The sequence below is a fragment of the Vipera berus genome (assembly GCF_964194415.1).
Source record: "Vipera berus genome assembly, chromosome: 3".
NCBI lineage: Eukaryota > Metazoa > Chordata > Lepidosauria > Squamata > Viperidae > Vipera > Vipera berus.
This window is the reverse complement of record NC_138204.1, coordinates 166,177,175-166,192,879: the sequence shown is the minus strand read 5'-3', so window position 1 is coordinate 166,192,879 and position 15,705 is coordinate 166,177,175. Positions and strand designations below refer to the sequence as shown.

Sequence of the window (15,705 nt, the reverse complement as noted above, 5' to 3'; positions counted from 1 at the left end):
CATTTTAGCAAATATTAAGTATGTATGTATGAATGTCTATAAATTTTGTTCCTCGTTTAAGTTTCTTCAGTTAGTGCATAAGATATAGCTAAGCTGCACTAACTAAACTGCATTTTTTAATATAACAGTAAGCAAAAACAACTGTTTCTGTAAGTTGTTAAATACAAATGAAATTACCTTCATTTCATCTTTGTCCTCACCCCAGGCACTGCCTTTTTGAATGTTTCTTAGCACACTATTCGAGATCAAATATTGCACTCAATCTAGAGCAGGAGTGTCAAACTGCCAGCCCGTCGGCCAAATGCGTCATGGCGAAACCACACCCACCCCATTGCTGGCAATAGAAAAAGTCATGACATGTGATGTTGCGAGTTTGATACCCCTGATCTAGAGAAAGTTCAACCCTTCTTTCTGAATTCCAGTAATCAAAGGCTTATGAAAGGATGAAAATTCAAGTGATATGTCATATATATTCTTGATAGGGTGAATCAACTGAGTATCAGCTAATTTACACTGCAATAGTTTAGAGCAATTCTGACATTTGCTAGTAGAGTGTATTATTATGTACCATGAAAAGAAAAATTTAAAATGCAAGATTCAACTGGAGCATGTATGCATTGAGTTGTTATGGGCATTTCTTTATCTTAATCCAATCTACTTCACAGAAATGCTCCAACACTGGAAGTTTTTAAGAAGACACTGGAAAACCATTTGTCTGAAATGGTATAGGGTTTCCTGCCTGAGCAGGGGGTTGGACTAGAGGTAGTCCTCAAGTTACGAGTGTAATGGAGCCTGCCCATTCCACTCGTATCTTGAAAATTCGTAGAGTGAATCTCATACCTTGAATGAGATTACTCCACTGCTTGTTAAAACCACGCAGCTTGTTAAGTGAACATGAGGTATCTGAGGATGGGGAAGGCCATGGAAGGCCTAATGATTGAACAGGCCCCCAAGGCCTCCCAGATCCACTAAGATACCTCATGCTTCCCCCTCCCTTCCTGCTGTGCCAGACTCACCTGGAAAAGATCCACCTCTTCTCTGCCATGATTCCTGCTGCCACCTGGATCTAAGGCTGGGGGATGCTTCTGTGTCCCCCCCCCCTTGGCCCGATTGGGTTCTGGAGGCCTTTTCCAGGCCGCTGCTACCCGGATCTGAGCCAGGAGATGCTTCTGCAGCCCCCCATGGCCCAATAGGAGCACAAGAAGCCTTTTCTAGGCCACTGCCATCTGGCAATGGGCCACTGGAGGTCTATGCAAGAGCCCTCTGGCCTCAGATCTGGGCAGCAGTGGCACCCCTATCCAGCTTCTGGAGGCACATGGAAGCATCCCCCAGCTTCAGTTCTGTTCTCAGTTGTAGGGAACAGAGGCTTAAAATACCATGAGATCACGCAAGATCCGTAGCGTGAGATCTCGCCCCACTGATCTTGTGTGATCTTGCCTCTATTCTCTGTGAATGCACCAAAGGCCTGGAGCAGCCAAGAAAGCAAAGGATCTCGATCTTCGCAGGGTGAGTATTGAAGGCCTAGTGCCTAGGGAGACACAGGGCAGTGGGTTAACATTAACCAGAGTTAATGTTGCTATGCCACTGCGGTCGCTTATAAGGGTGAACAACTGCTTTGGTGCAGCAACATTCATAATTTTGGGACTTGCTTATAAGCACTAGGGTGCGCTCATCACGTAACTTTGAAAAGTGTTAAGTGAATGCTCATAACTTGGGAATTACCTGTAGAAAACCTCCAAGGTCCCTTCCAACTTATTATTGTTGTTGTGCTTGTTGTTGTTATTAGTGTTATTGTTGTTGTTGTTATTATTATTATTAAATGTTATGGAGATAAAGATGAGGATGACCTTCATGTAGGTTGCCTTAAGCTTCTAAGAAACATGAGATAAATTGCCAATTTCCATTACTGAACATTAAAGAGCGATAATAAAAAAAAATTCGAAGAGTCATTTAGGAATGAAAACCACCTGCCTTCTACTTACCTGTCTTAGGTCTAGAGTTATTGTTATCCAATGGTATTCTCTTCCATTCTGAATGCTAGGACTTTGCCACCAGTTATTAGTACCATCTATAGCATTTGATATAGGATGTTGTTCTAAAAGAAACACAAATTACGATCACATTTTCCAAGTTTCTTTTAATGTATTATTGTCATGCTACAACCATTCACATATATTAAAATATACAAGTTAGAAAAGAAAATATATCAGTTCAATCAATCTAGACTTTGCTGTACAAAGACCAAACCACAAGCCTAAGATTAAATACAACTCAGAATTCCATTTTAATCTAAATTGAGCCTTTACATGATATGGCCTTATTAATTGTCTACTCTATGTGACTAGTTGTGGGTGTAGTAGGGAATAAGAAAGAGGACCTTGATGGAAATATGCAGGTAGTTACTTAGGCAAAAATTCAGAACAAAAATTCAGATAATATTTAGAAGCAGCTGAACACCTTTAATTCAGCCAAGTATAAGAACAATATACTATGAATCATTCAGTATAATCAGACTTGCAAAATTCTACTATTATAGCCAATCTCAATAAAAGTTATTTTAGCCTTCCTGTAGAATTGCCTTCCTGGTCTGGTCTACTTGATGGGATTGACAGAGATTCACAAAATTTCTAGAAAAAGTATAATGTAATAAACTTGCCTTTGGAATTTGCACTATTGTAATCACAAATTCGACACTGTGCATTGCGTAGGGGTCGACCCGGAACGTGCTCCACAAGTTTACAAAACATTTCAGGACCTTTTTCTCCACATGTAGCATTAGTGCTGATATGAGCATTACTAGCGAGGTTTAGAATGGCAGGAAATAAACCTGAAAGAGATCAGATGTGAACCTTTATTACATTTATGGCAGTCTTTATCAAATCCTCAATGACTGAAGTTATAATGGCACTGAAAAAAGTGATTATGACCATTTTTCACACTTACGAACATTGCAGCATCTCCATTGTCATATAATCACCTTTTGAAACCTTATGTTTTTGATGGTTGCAGTGTCCCGGGTCATGTGATCACCTTTTCTGATCTTCTACTAACTCAATGGGGAAGTCAAATTCACTAGTAACAATCATGTTACTAACTAAACAATTGCAGTGATGCATTTAACAACCGAGGCAAGAATTGATCATAAAATAGGGCAAAACAGACTTAACAATGGAAAATTGGGGCTCAATTGTGGTCATAGGTTGCTACCTGTATACTATTTTTATTTCAACAGACTAATAAGGCTGTTCCTCAGGAAACTGAAAATAAATTTATAATTTGGATCTCCCAATTTCCTGAGCCTTCTTATTTTCTTGCTAGCTGAAAAAGAACTAATGAGATAACAATGCTAATCTGTGCTTAGGAAAATAAACAAGTGAGGCAGTACTAGTTTAGCAAAATGTGAAGAATTGGGGTCCTTTCAAAAACTTTTCCTACCAAAACAATGTGATATTTATTTTGTGTTTTTTCCCCAACTGTGCATTCTTTCTTTTAACAGCCAGATAAGTTGTCACAGTTTTAAAAAAAAAATGACAGAAGGATATAGATAATTATTTCACCTTGGAACATAAAAATCCCTTCTAAATATAATATGTGAAAACAAATCTCACTGAAGTTGGTGTGATTTGAACATACATATATAATGCTACATCAAAAAGCATAATTCACTGTGCCTGAATACACCATATTAAATATTTTTGAGGAATAATTCAATTTATACGTATTAGTTACAAAACTGACTGCCATCACTGATACATTTTCCATTTTAGCATTTAAATTTCATTTTGCAATCTTCTCCTTTGTACTTGGAAAAGTTCATCCGACATTCATAGTGACAGTGCTGAATTTTTTTAAAAGCTTACCCACTTTTGCTGAGAGAAAGAAGTACAGATTTTGAATCCCACGGTATTCAGGAATTCACTGTTATGTGTATATTTTATTTCAGAACAAATATTCTGGATATCCTTTATTTAACAATAGATCCTAACAGCCTTAGTATGGAAATTTCAATGGATGGGTTAAGGAAGCAAAATATTTCTCTAAGTATGAATGACATTTTAATAAAAAAAAGTGATACATTTTTCAGTGGGAAGATTTATTATTTAACAGTCTTTCTCTCTTCTCTTATTTATTAACAAAGGCAAGCTGTTACATTCTGTCTACTCATTTACTGTAAGTATTGCCTTTCAAATGCTAGGGAAGGTCTGTGCTCCAATGGTTCGAGTCCTATCACTGTGTGGTGGAGTAATTCCCAACACTTGCCTCAGCCTCTGCCAACTTAACAGTTCAAAACCATATTACATATAAACTACATATAAACTAAAAAGGTAAAGGTAAAGGTTCCCCCGCACACGCGTGCTAGTCGTTTCCGACTCTAGGGGCCGGTGCTCATCTCCATTTCAAAGCCGAAGAGCCAGCGCTTGTCCGCGGACGTCTCCGTGGTCATGTGGCCGGCATGACTAGACGCCAAAGGCGCACGGAACGCTGTTACCTTCCCACCGTAGTGGTCCCTATTTTTCTACTTGCATTTTTACGTGCTTTCGAACTGCTAGGTTGGCAGAAGCTGGGACGAGTAACAGGCGCTCACTCTGCTACGCGGCACTCGGGATTCGACCTGCCAAACTGCCGACCTTCTGATCGACAAGCTCAGCGTCCTAACCCACTGAGCCACCACGTCCCTCTTACATATAAACTACATACAGATAAATAGGTACCACTTTGGTGGGAAAAATAACAGCACTTCATGCGGAAGCGCCAACCTAACGGATGCCAGACCTCCCCGAATGCCCAATATTCATAGAGAGAAAAGCTCCAGAATGCTGTTAACTGCCAAATGTTGTTAACTCTTCTGCATGCAGCACTAGTTCGTCCCCTGTGATGCACTATGGATAGTGCAGGAGCATGAACTGGACATACTAGCACTCTTAGGCAGTACTAACACTGTAATCTCCTGGCTAATGTTGTACACTAAATAAATAAATAAATGCTTACAGTCTTACCACTCTATTGGGCCTCCTTTGACGGAGTGTGTTAACTAAGCATTTGTTACCTGCCCCACTTCCAAAGGTGTTCTACTTTCAAACCCTTACATTCTCCTGAATCTAGTAATAAATAATAAGATAGCACATTGTCCTGCCACAGAATAGCTATTCTACATTATTTAATGCTACAACTTTGCTTACTACTTGACTTCTATAGGAAAAAATATAATCAATTAAAGTATAGCTTATTCAAAAATTATACATATATTTTCCTTCTCAGTATCAAATATAATCTATATATTCAGTACAGATATCTTGTTAATAATTAAATCCTTATATATATATATTTACAACAAGGAGATAACAAATATACTTTTCTGCTTTTAATTTTGAAAAAGGATATAAATACAGATTAATAATTTTTGGAAAACTGCCAAAGCATACATTTGTTACAACTTGTACAGAGAAAGTCCCCAAAAGAAGTTATATACCAAAAAAAATACAACTGTCAATGTATAATAGCTGCATGAAATCTTAAATATAAGAATTAATCTCTATATATTATATATTTTATATATATGTGTGTGTGTTAAATTATTAAACAATGCTGTAGATTACAATATTCTACTTTAGTCAATTACATTTTATATATATAGTACTACTAACACAATGTGATGTTTTTTCTGCCACATATTCTCAGCTGTCTCTGTCTGTCTCTTTCTCTCTCTTTCTGTGTGTTTGTGTGTGTGTGTGTGTGTGTGTGTGAATGTAGATAACAAATGAATTTTAAGATGTTTGAACTAAAGAGAAATGATTACATTATTTTTGTTCTCTCTGCAAATGAAGAATGCATCCTTGTCTTGTAAAGCATTTCGCAATACTTTGGACATTTTGAAGCCATTAATTCCAAGAGGAAGTAATAAAACCATCTGCTTTGCTGCTTGGATATTTCAGAGTCTAAGTGATTTCATTGAACTTCACAATCCTCTAATCTCTTTCAATGTATTGACTACACAAACTTCACAGATAATATTTTTTATCAGTTTGGCACCATCGTACCCTGCTGACAGTAAAAAAAGAGTTTTCTTTCAGAAGATAAAAAGTGATGTATACATAGAAATCCTAAAAAGATTGGGACAGCTAGAGTTTATGGTAAATATACTGGAGAAAAACAAAAATTTTATTTCAGGGTAATATTTACTAAGAGCCCCCTTTTGTGACACTCACAAAGTAATAAACTTATCAAAATAATTCATCTTCATAGAGTAAACTCATTTCTAGATGCACAACTGTCATTTAGTAGCATTCTGGGGGGAAATAGAAGTGTTTATTACTAAATTATTAAAACAAAATATTAACAAAAGCTGAAATAAATTGGTTCTACCTACATGAATAATAAGTAAAATGCTTTATAATAAAGTTTGGTCTCAAAAATTTGTTGCAATTTTTTACATTTCCCCCCAAAAAACTAATATTAAAAAAAAGAATGTGAACAAGCTTACATCTTCAAAATAATTGTCACTAACACCAAAATGCTATTTCCAGAGGCAACATGAGGATTTTATAAAAGTTGCAGTATAATTTACCATTAAAGAATTTTTGAAATTTTATTTGTAAAAAATAATAATTAAGTAACCTCGTAATATAGCATTTTTCTCTAAGCTACATAGTATTTTGTTGTTCTGTCTGGAAGATATCAGCAAGGAGTGTCCCAAGGACAGCAGCTGTTGGGCCCTTGTTAAACAACAAAAAAGGAACTTTAAAAAGAATCCTTCTCTCTGTTTAAGTCCTATAAATACCTACCATTAAACAGTACATGCTGATAATTTTTTGGCCCACAAAAGACAACATTTTCTGACATAGGCAAATGTATTTATGGTTTATTAATCCTAATCTTTATCCTATTCAAAATAGCTTCACAAGATTTTTATAGGTTATGCATAGTTTCTTTGTGGGAAGCACAAATGCTACTTTATTCTAGCTGGAGTTGTAAATATAGGTAGTCCTCAACATACAACTGCAACTGACCCAATATTTCTGTTGCTAACCGAGAAAGTTGTTAAGTGAGTTTTACCCCATTTTACAACCTTTCTTGCCACAGTTGTTAAGTGAATCACTGTTGTTCTTAAGTTAGTAATAGGTCGCAAAAGGTGATCACATGAATCTGGAACATGCAACCATCATAAATATGAGTCAGTTGCCAAGTGTCTGAATTTTGATCACATGATCGTGGGGATGCTGCAATGGTCATGTGAAAAACGGCCATAAGTCACTTTGTTCATTGCCACTGTAACTTTGAACAGTCACTAAACGAATTGTTGTAAGTCGAGAACTACCTGTAATAAATTTAACTTATTCTGCATACAATGCATGTCCATCAGATTAGTATGCAATTAATTAGAAAGAGAAGTAGGGTTATTCATCCATTCAGGGCACAATACACAGGTCAAAATATTTTAATTTTGGGTCTTTACCTGCTCCATTCTAGGCATGGGAAGCCTTAGTAATGGCACAAGGAGGAAAAGGAAAAAAGGTGAGCATTTGGGTCAGTTCCTTTCTCAAAAGAAATTCTTGTTTGCCTTGGAGATGCCAATCACAATATTTGGATGGGGGAGGAAGCCTTAATAAAAATTAGGGGCTAAGAAGGATTTCCTGTGCCTTTTATTCACTTTTATCTGGGCAGCTGTGTGATGATATTTTATCAGCTATTGCTGATCTGAGCTAGAGACGTATTTATTTGTAGAAAAGTCAATAAAATTCTCCATTACAGTTCTGAGTCATCAGTCATCTTCACTGCATTCAGGAAAAGTAATCATCTTTTAAAATAATTTTATCATATTCTGATGAAAAATAAAAATTGATTTTCAAATTCTAGACTCTGAGGGAATAGGATTTCATTTTTTGCTTCAGGTCCAGGCATCCTTGAGTCTGGATTATAATCAATATGACCAGATCTGATTAGTTCATTTCTAGAGCTCTGGATCACCCTAGATTAGGCCCCAAATCAGATCTGTCATTGTACAGATCTACCATGTAAGAATTACTAAAAATAATTAAGAAAATCTTAACTTTTAGAAAAACCCAAGAACTATTGAGTTGATCCTGGAATCATACATTCCAGTGATTTCATTATTAATTTACAACTCAAAACAAACTTTTGGATGGAGTTTACAGAGTTGTCACCAAATAAATACCATATTGAAGCAGGATAAATCAGAATATAGTGAGGATACTTTTAAATCAGTCTCTACACCTTATAAATATTAGACTGGACTGTTTTTGTGTGATGTCAGTTTGTTACTAAAGCCACTGAATATCCATATGCACATCCTGCAGAGAAGAAATTGTAAATCTTTCACAGCCTAAATAGGATCTCCATGTAAAATATATCAGCAGTAAGCCAGGCCATAATGGTCATGTTATTTCTTCAAAAAAAATGTTCATGAACACAATCGTTTATTACTATCAGTAACTCCACTTTTAAAAAGATAGACAGTAAAACTTACAAAAATAAGCAATCACTAAATAATCAATATAATTGGTTGCAAAAGCCATGGTAACCAATCATATTGATTACAGCATAGAACATAGAATAATAGAGTTGAAAGGGACCTCAGAGATCATCTAGTCCAGGGCTTTTCAACCGGTGGTACCACTTGTGGTACATTAACAAGTGGCAGGTGGTATGTAGCCCTGCCTAGCCAAATGTAGTAGAAGAGGGAAACAGCCATCGTAGGCAAGGACTTACTGTGAGAGAGTCCTCCGGAGCTGCAGTGTGGCTGGGGTGAGGCAAAGGCCCCAGGCTCACTTCTGGCTCACCTTCCCCCATGACAAAGGAGAAGGAGGGGGGCGGAGACAGGAGAGGCTATAAAAGGAGGCAGTTTGGGCGGGAGAGGGAGAGAGAGAAAAAGAAGCCATTTTGGGAGGAGGTGGAGTCAGCTCTGGCTACACTGAAGTGAAAGGAGGAGGAGGAGGAGGGTGCGGAGGGAAAGAGAGGAGATCAAGCAGTCCAAGCAGGTCGGCTATGAGCCGATCTACAAGTGCTGTGGCAGCCACCTGTGCTGGCAGCAACAAACAGGCAAGAGTCCTTGGTGGAGCAGTGGGCTAATGCCTCAAGTAACACCAGCTGCCTGCAATTAGTGCAGGTTCGAGTCCCACCAGGCTCAAGGTTGACTCAGCCTTCCATCCTTCCGAGGTAGGTAAAATGAGGACCCAGATTGTTGGGGGCAATAAGCTGACTTTGTAAAAATGCCGCTGGGGGGGGGGGCAAAAGCCCTAATAAGCAGGCATATACATAGAATGAAGGCTATTGCTAAGCACATTGATTTGTGCTTTTTAGATTGTAAGCCGCCCTGAGTCTTCGGAGAAGGGCGGGATATAAATGGGATTCAAAAAAAAGAAAGAAAGAAATGCAGCGGGGGAGGGGTTGCCCTACACAAGGAATGAAAAAAAGGCAGCATCAACTGGAGGTGAGACACAGAAGAAGGGAGGAAGATGGAGAGTGGAAGGATTCTTATGTGCTTTTCTGACTTTGAAGTTCTGGGATTTATGCAATGTGGGCTTTGTGTTCTTAAGGAGTGTTTGGCAATTTCTATTTGTGAAAAATGGTCATAAGTAATCTCAGTGCAATTGCAACTTTGAACAGGGTGAAAAGATTGAAAAGCCCTGTTCTAGTCCATCCCACTGCTTGAGCAGACCTTATACCATTTCAGACAAATGGTTGTCCAGTCTCTTTTTGAAAGTCTCCAGTGATGTATAGTTTTACCTTACTTTGTAAGTTTTAATTTTTAAAAAACAGGAATTCTAGTCACCTAGAGATTGACTGTTGAGCCTGCTGAAAATGTATTTGCTGCTTAGAATCAAAGGAAAAAGTACCTCATCCAGTAGGTGTGTCTATAGCCCTAAAAATTGTAACTGTAAAGTGCTTTAAATATTGACAATAAAGTACAAAGCCCATCATACTATAATGTGATTTGTATAGCATGTATAGCATGCTTCATGTATTATTACTGTATAAACAGGTATTATGGAATTTCAGCAAACCATAGCTTAAAACATGGTTTACTAATGGGTTAACCTAGCCAGTATTAAAAGAACAAAGCATGTTATGTCCCTTTTTATTTCTTGATACTATGTAGATGGTAATGCAAAGATCTCTCCTCATAGGATGCAGGAACAATTCCAACTGCTCATACCTAACTGGCAGAAATGAATACATTGCTCTTTAAGATAATTAAAAATATATAGAATACTACCATTTCTGCTTCATAGTCTTTTGTCCAAGATCTTATTATCTCAGAAGTAAATCATAAAGAGTTACCCTTACACAAAACTGTAAAATGCTTATAATACCACTGAGCTATCAACAAGTCATTTATTTAATGTGTTCAGGAGAGGAATAAATTGTTCGCAATCTGCTGAGTAAGTAATTCAAACAGTATTAACTAAAAGATACTGTAGAGTTATTCCATTTTTGCACATATTCTATGGAAAGGAATTACAGAAAATTTGGTGGAAAAATAAAAAGCACTTAAAAATGTAAAAATTGGTGGATTGGGCACAGCATTTCCAATATTGTAATGAAAAGCAGGTAATAAATTTGTAATTAAATAAAAGTCTTGTTTTGCAGCATCTAGCAGAAAGAAAAGTCATAGGTAAATAAAACATACCAAGCAACATGTTCTTTTTTAGCATTTTGCTTTTTTCATCACTGCCTATTATAAGACAGTATTAAATGTAATAAAGTAGAATCCAGATAGTATCTATTATGTAAGCAGTTATTGTAGCTCTATCAAAATTATATTTAAAATTACTTTTCTACCTTGAAATGTCAATGCAGTGATTCCTCATGATTGAAATTATCACATCCATCTACCTATTTCTAACAGTGAGTTTTTGTCAGATAAGCGCATTTATTTGAATATATAGAAAGTATCTGTAACAGCAGACAGATAATGAAATCTGGATTATCATGCATATAATCACAATAAGATTTTGGCAAAAACCATTTTTTGTACAATTTCTCTGATACACATAGTAAATACACCTCACGTACACATACATGTCCACTAGCCGTTCTCTCCAGATGTGGTATGAGTAAAACTTACACAATTCTCAAATAATAAATTCTGGTATCTGGAATACCAGCACTTCCAACAAAGGAGAGATTAGAGAAAGGTGGTATCCATATAGGTAAAGGTAAAGGTTCCCCCGCACATGCATGCTAGTCGTTTCCAACTCTAGGGGCCGGTGCTCATCTCCGTTTCAAAGCCAAAGAACCAGCACTTGTCCAAGGACGTCTCCGTGGTCATGTGGCCGGCATGACTAGACACCAAAGGCGCACGGAACGCTGTTACCTTCCCACCGTAGTGGTCCCTATTTTTCTACTTGCATTTTTACTTGCTTTCGAACTGCTAGGTTGGCAGTTCGAAAGCACAAGACACACAACTACTAAAGATTCCTTGGGATTCATTCTTCCACTGTACAGTCTTCTCCAGCCCCTCCAAATGTACCAGATTCTAACTATCCTTCTGTAACACTGGGGATAGGAATTGTAATCTATCACATCTAAAAAGCAAAAGGAAGCCTGCTAGTCTTTACTTTGCAATAAACTAATAATATGTAGCAATCAGTCCAGTTATCTAAAATTCAAACAAAACTTTATCCTCCTCCTCCTGGGATAATCTGTCACTGGCAAAAATGGTCCAATGGTTACTTCAGAGAACATTATTGCATACTTAATAGCTCACAGAAATGGTTTACTCATGACAAAAAATCCCATGGTGATCTGCAGTGATCTTCTGGAAATGGTGATTCTCGTTTAAGGAGTCTATGTCAGGGTTTCTCAATCTTAGCAACCTCATGATGTGTGAACTTCAATTTCCAGAATTCCCCAGCAAGCAAGCCGACTGGCTAATTCTGGGAATTGAAGCCCACACATTGATAAGATAGTATTATCAATGGACACAGAATCAATCATAGGAACAGAAGGCAGTACTGTTTAGGCCATCTAACCTTTTTCACCATTTAGGAATCCAAGTTAAAGCAACCCAGAGGGATAGCTGTCCCTCTGCTTCAGGGGTGTCAAACTGCCGGCCCGCGGGCTGGATACGTCACGATGAAATTGCACCCACCCCATTGCTGGCAATGGGGGAAAAACTCTTGATACATCACATGATATCACATGACATTGTGTGTTTGACATGTCTGCTCGACTTTAACATATCCACCGAAAGACGTCAGTCACCTGCTTTAATAGCTGCCATTAACTGTTAAAATTTATCCAGTTCTTTCACGTCTCTTTATAAGGCTTAATTCAGTGTTCTTAAATTGGGGTTAATTACCAGGATTGGGGGGAGGGAAATAATTTGGGCACCTCCTGTATGCAATGGAGCTATTTGCAATTGTATGCTTGTGAGTTAAGGACCCAGTTTGAGACTGTCACTGCCTAAAAGTACTTCAAATGTATGCTGGAAATGTAAACACAAAGGAACTTTTTATCATCTATGGTGGACCTGCGACAAAGCAAACAAATATTGGAATAGGATTCGTATCTTAATACAGAAGATTCTTAAAGTCAATATAAAGATAAAACCAGAGACTCTTCTTTTAGGCCTAATGGTTGAAAAAAAATGGAACTTTGATATTATATATGTTGACAGCAGCAAGAATGCTTTATGCACAAAAATGGAAAGATACTTTAATTTCCACAAAGGATAACTGGCTGCAAAAGCTGATGGAGTTAGCATAGATAGCCAAATTGACTGGTTCAATTAAAGAAAGGAATACAATTACCTTTCTTTTTTACTTGGAAACTGCTTCTGTGCTTTGTGCTTGAGGTGGAAACAAAATGAAACTTTGATTTTGGGTTTTGCTGATTAGGTAGGTTTGTTGTTATAGAAATGGCTAGTATCTATTACTATGTAAAAGTAAAAAGTTGAGATTGTATGTTATCTTATTCTACTGTGGTAAAAAGAGTTGGAAGTTTATGCTTTTCTTTTTCTTTCCCCTTCACTTTTTCCCATTCCCTATTTCTTCCCCTTTTTCCCCATCATTTATCCCATCCTTTTTGTTTGTATTTTATATGTTGATAAACAAAGAAATTGTGAAGTAAAAAGAGACTAATACTGCCTTTACAAAGTCTTTGAGAAGAGCGGTAATGACACTGAAACCACGAAAGGGGTACGCTGAGCGAAATGATTTAAAACTCACTGGCTTAGTTTCTAACTCCTTGATCATCTGTTATTACTGTTCGCTGAACCTGTTTCAATCTCTCTAAACCTTAAAGTAATTCCTGATTATAAATTATTCTTATGTTGTTTGACTTCTAAATAGAAATGCATATGATTATGCTGTTGTTTGCCTCCCACAGAGAGAATTAATACATGATTTCTTCTACCAAAGAATTTTTAAAAACAGTTTTTGGCATTAATAAATAAGTTTATAAAACAACATGTGTTTTCCATCTTAATAGTTTTATTCTTTCTCATCCGACTCCAATTCAGAAGAGATCCAGCTGTAATCTTTATAGACAATTTACAATCTGCTTAGAATATATTTTTCCACCTACAGCAGTTCTGCAAGAATGGGGTTTTTTTTAAAAAAAAATTCTAGTCTTCATGGTACAATGCATATCCCAAAGCTTTGTTTCTCCCATTCATCAAAACCCAAAGTATTGTATGCCATCACCATTATCTGCTCTGAATAGCTGATTAGACACTTGTGTCAGTTGCACAAAAGTAGCTTCATGAAATCCAGCGCTCCCCTGCAGTGGTTCATGGGTCTGTCTAGCCCCAGGATTCAGTATCCCCTTCACAGCCTATGAAGTCCCAAATTCCATTTTGCTAAAGAAAAACTCCGGAGGGGTTGGGGAGAGAGGAGAGGGGAAAGAGTTGCCATCACTCTAGAACCCCCTAATGCAGGGGTGTCAAACTCAATTTCATTGAGGGCCGCATCAGCATTGCGGTCGCCCTCAGGGGGCCGGGTGGGTATGGCCAGGGTGGGTGTGGCCTACTGGGTGGGCATGGCTAGAGTGCGTATGGCCTACTGGGTGGGCGTGGCCAGCTCTACATCGTTTGCATCAAGGGTGCCTATGGGGGCCTGGGCAGGAGGGAGACAGATCTGAGGGTCTCTGGCAGGAGGAGGGTCTCTCGGCCAGGGCCAAGGCAGTGGGGGCCGTTCCCTCACTGTTTCCAGGATGGCCCCCTTCGCGGGCCGAATCCGGCCCCCGGCCCTTGTGTTTGACATGTCTGCCCTAATGGTTCTCATGTCTGACTTCAGCCAATCTACAAAGGAAAGGGCATCTATATAGGATGGAAGGGGAACACTGTCAGTCTGGCTATTTATTTTTGTTGGGAGGCAAGATGCCAGTCTTGAGGGAAATTCCACTCAGCCCCGAGGAACGTAACATTTCTAAACTTTATATATATTATATATATATAATATATATATATACACATGTATCCAACTGAACACAAAAGGAAGGATACACAAACCCACTTTAAAGCAAACAAACGGGCGGGCGCTTCAACTCAACCGGCAAAAGGCGAAAAAATAAAAGACCCTTTTTTTTCCGCCAGAAGATGAAACAGCGGAGAAAAGTAGAAAAGGAGAGGAGCGCAAGGGCGTTGTAAATTGCAAGCAGGATGGCTGGCAAGGAGAGAGGGCGGATGGGAACTGGGAAAGCCACCCCTGTGGGGGGGGGGAGGGAAAGCGAATCGAGGCGAGGGGTAGCAGCGCTGTTCTCGGGGCAAAAGGAGGATTTCTTTCCTGGGTTCAAGCAAACCCGTGAGAAACCAATGCACTCTCCAGCCCCTTTCGGGCATCTTAAAAGCTGCCTTTGTGTCTCCTCTCCCCTTCGGTGGAGACCGAAAACTTAACTTTTAGCACGTGCTACCGGCGGAGCACGAACTCCGGGGAGCTCTTGCCACCCTCCCCGCCCGAGCTGAGGGAGCAGGCGAAAAAAATAAAATCGAAGGTGTTTCTCCGCCGCCGGAGTATCGAGCCCGGCTGAAACGGGCGCGCTGAGCTCCCTTCCCCGAAACTCCGGCTGCGCGTGCCCTCGCCTCGATTCGCGGCCGGGGAACCAGGCATGCGGGTGTCCGGGGGAACGGAGGGAGGGACTCCCGGACTACAGTTTTTTAAGACCCGGACCCATCCTCACGTGCTTTCGACAAGGATTAGTTCACGGGCAAGGGCTCGACCGCCGCCGCTCTGGGCACGGCGACTAAAGGCCCGGGTTAAACCTCTTGGGATTGCCCGCGCCTCAGCGGAATTGAGCGCTCACCTCGAAGCTGGCCCTCGGCGCCGCCGAGGAGCAGCAGCAGCAGAGCCGGGAGCACCACCAGCTGACACGAGCAGGGGCGGCCGCCCATTTCTGCGCGGTTTGGCTTGACTTGGAGCAGCGCGAAGCGGCTCCACAGGTGGAAAGGCGGGAAGGCTCCGGCGCCGGAGATGCCTTTTGTTGCCGCTTTCTATTCTGCCGCGAAAGCAGCAGTCCGACTCCGCCGCGCCCGCCCCTTCTTGTCACCCGTCCTTATCTCTGCCGCCCTCTGCAGTACGTGAGCCTTCCAGCCCTGGCAAGCCGCAGGTCCGGCAGAAACCATTCCCGCAAGCATAGGGTTCTTCCCTAGGGCTTGGGTGCTCGAGGGTGTAATCCCGGTGTCCCGTGGGAACCCCGAAGTGAAAATATTTGTGTCTCCATTCAAAGATGTCAGGGACAATCTCC

General features: G+C 39.6%; 1 protein-coding gene across 1 annotated transcript in view; it reads right to left on the bottom strand.

The window, feature by feature from the left end:
* The window catches only part of LAMA1 (laminin subunit alpha 1), a gene marked incomplete at both ends in the record, with an annotated part of 109,143 nt that extends 93,791 nt beyond the window's left edge, over nucleotides 1-15,352 (bottom strand). Inside the window, 3 exons of the mRNA XM_081324844.1 lie at nucleotides 1,983-2,095; nucleotides 2,657-2,827; nucleotides 15,265-15,352. Coding sequence (XP_081180970.1) covers nucleotides 1,983-2,095; nucleotides 2,657-2,827; nucleotides 15,265-15,352 — 372 coding nt within the window. The remainder of the gene's footprint in view (nucleotides 1-1,982; nucleotides 2,096-2,656; nucleotides 2,828-15,264) is intronic.
* Nucleotides 15,353-15,705: the final 353 nt, after the last annotated feature.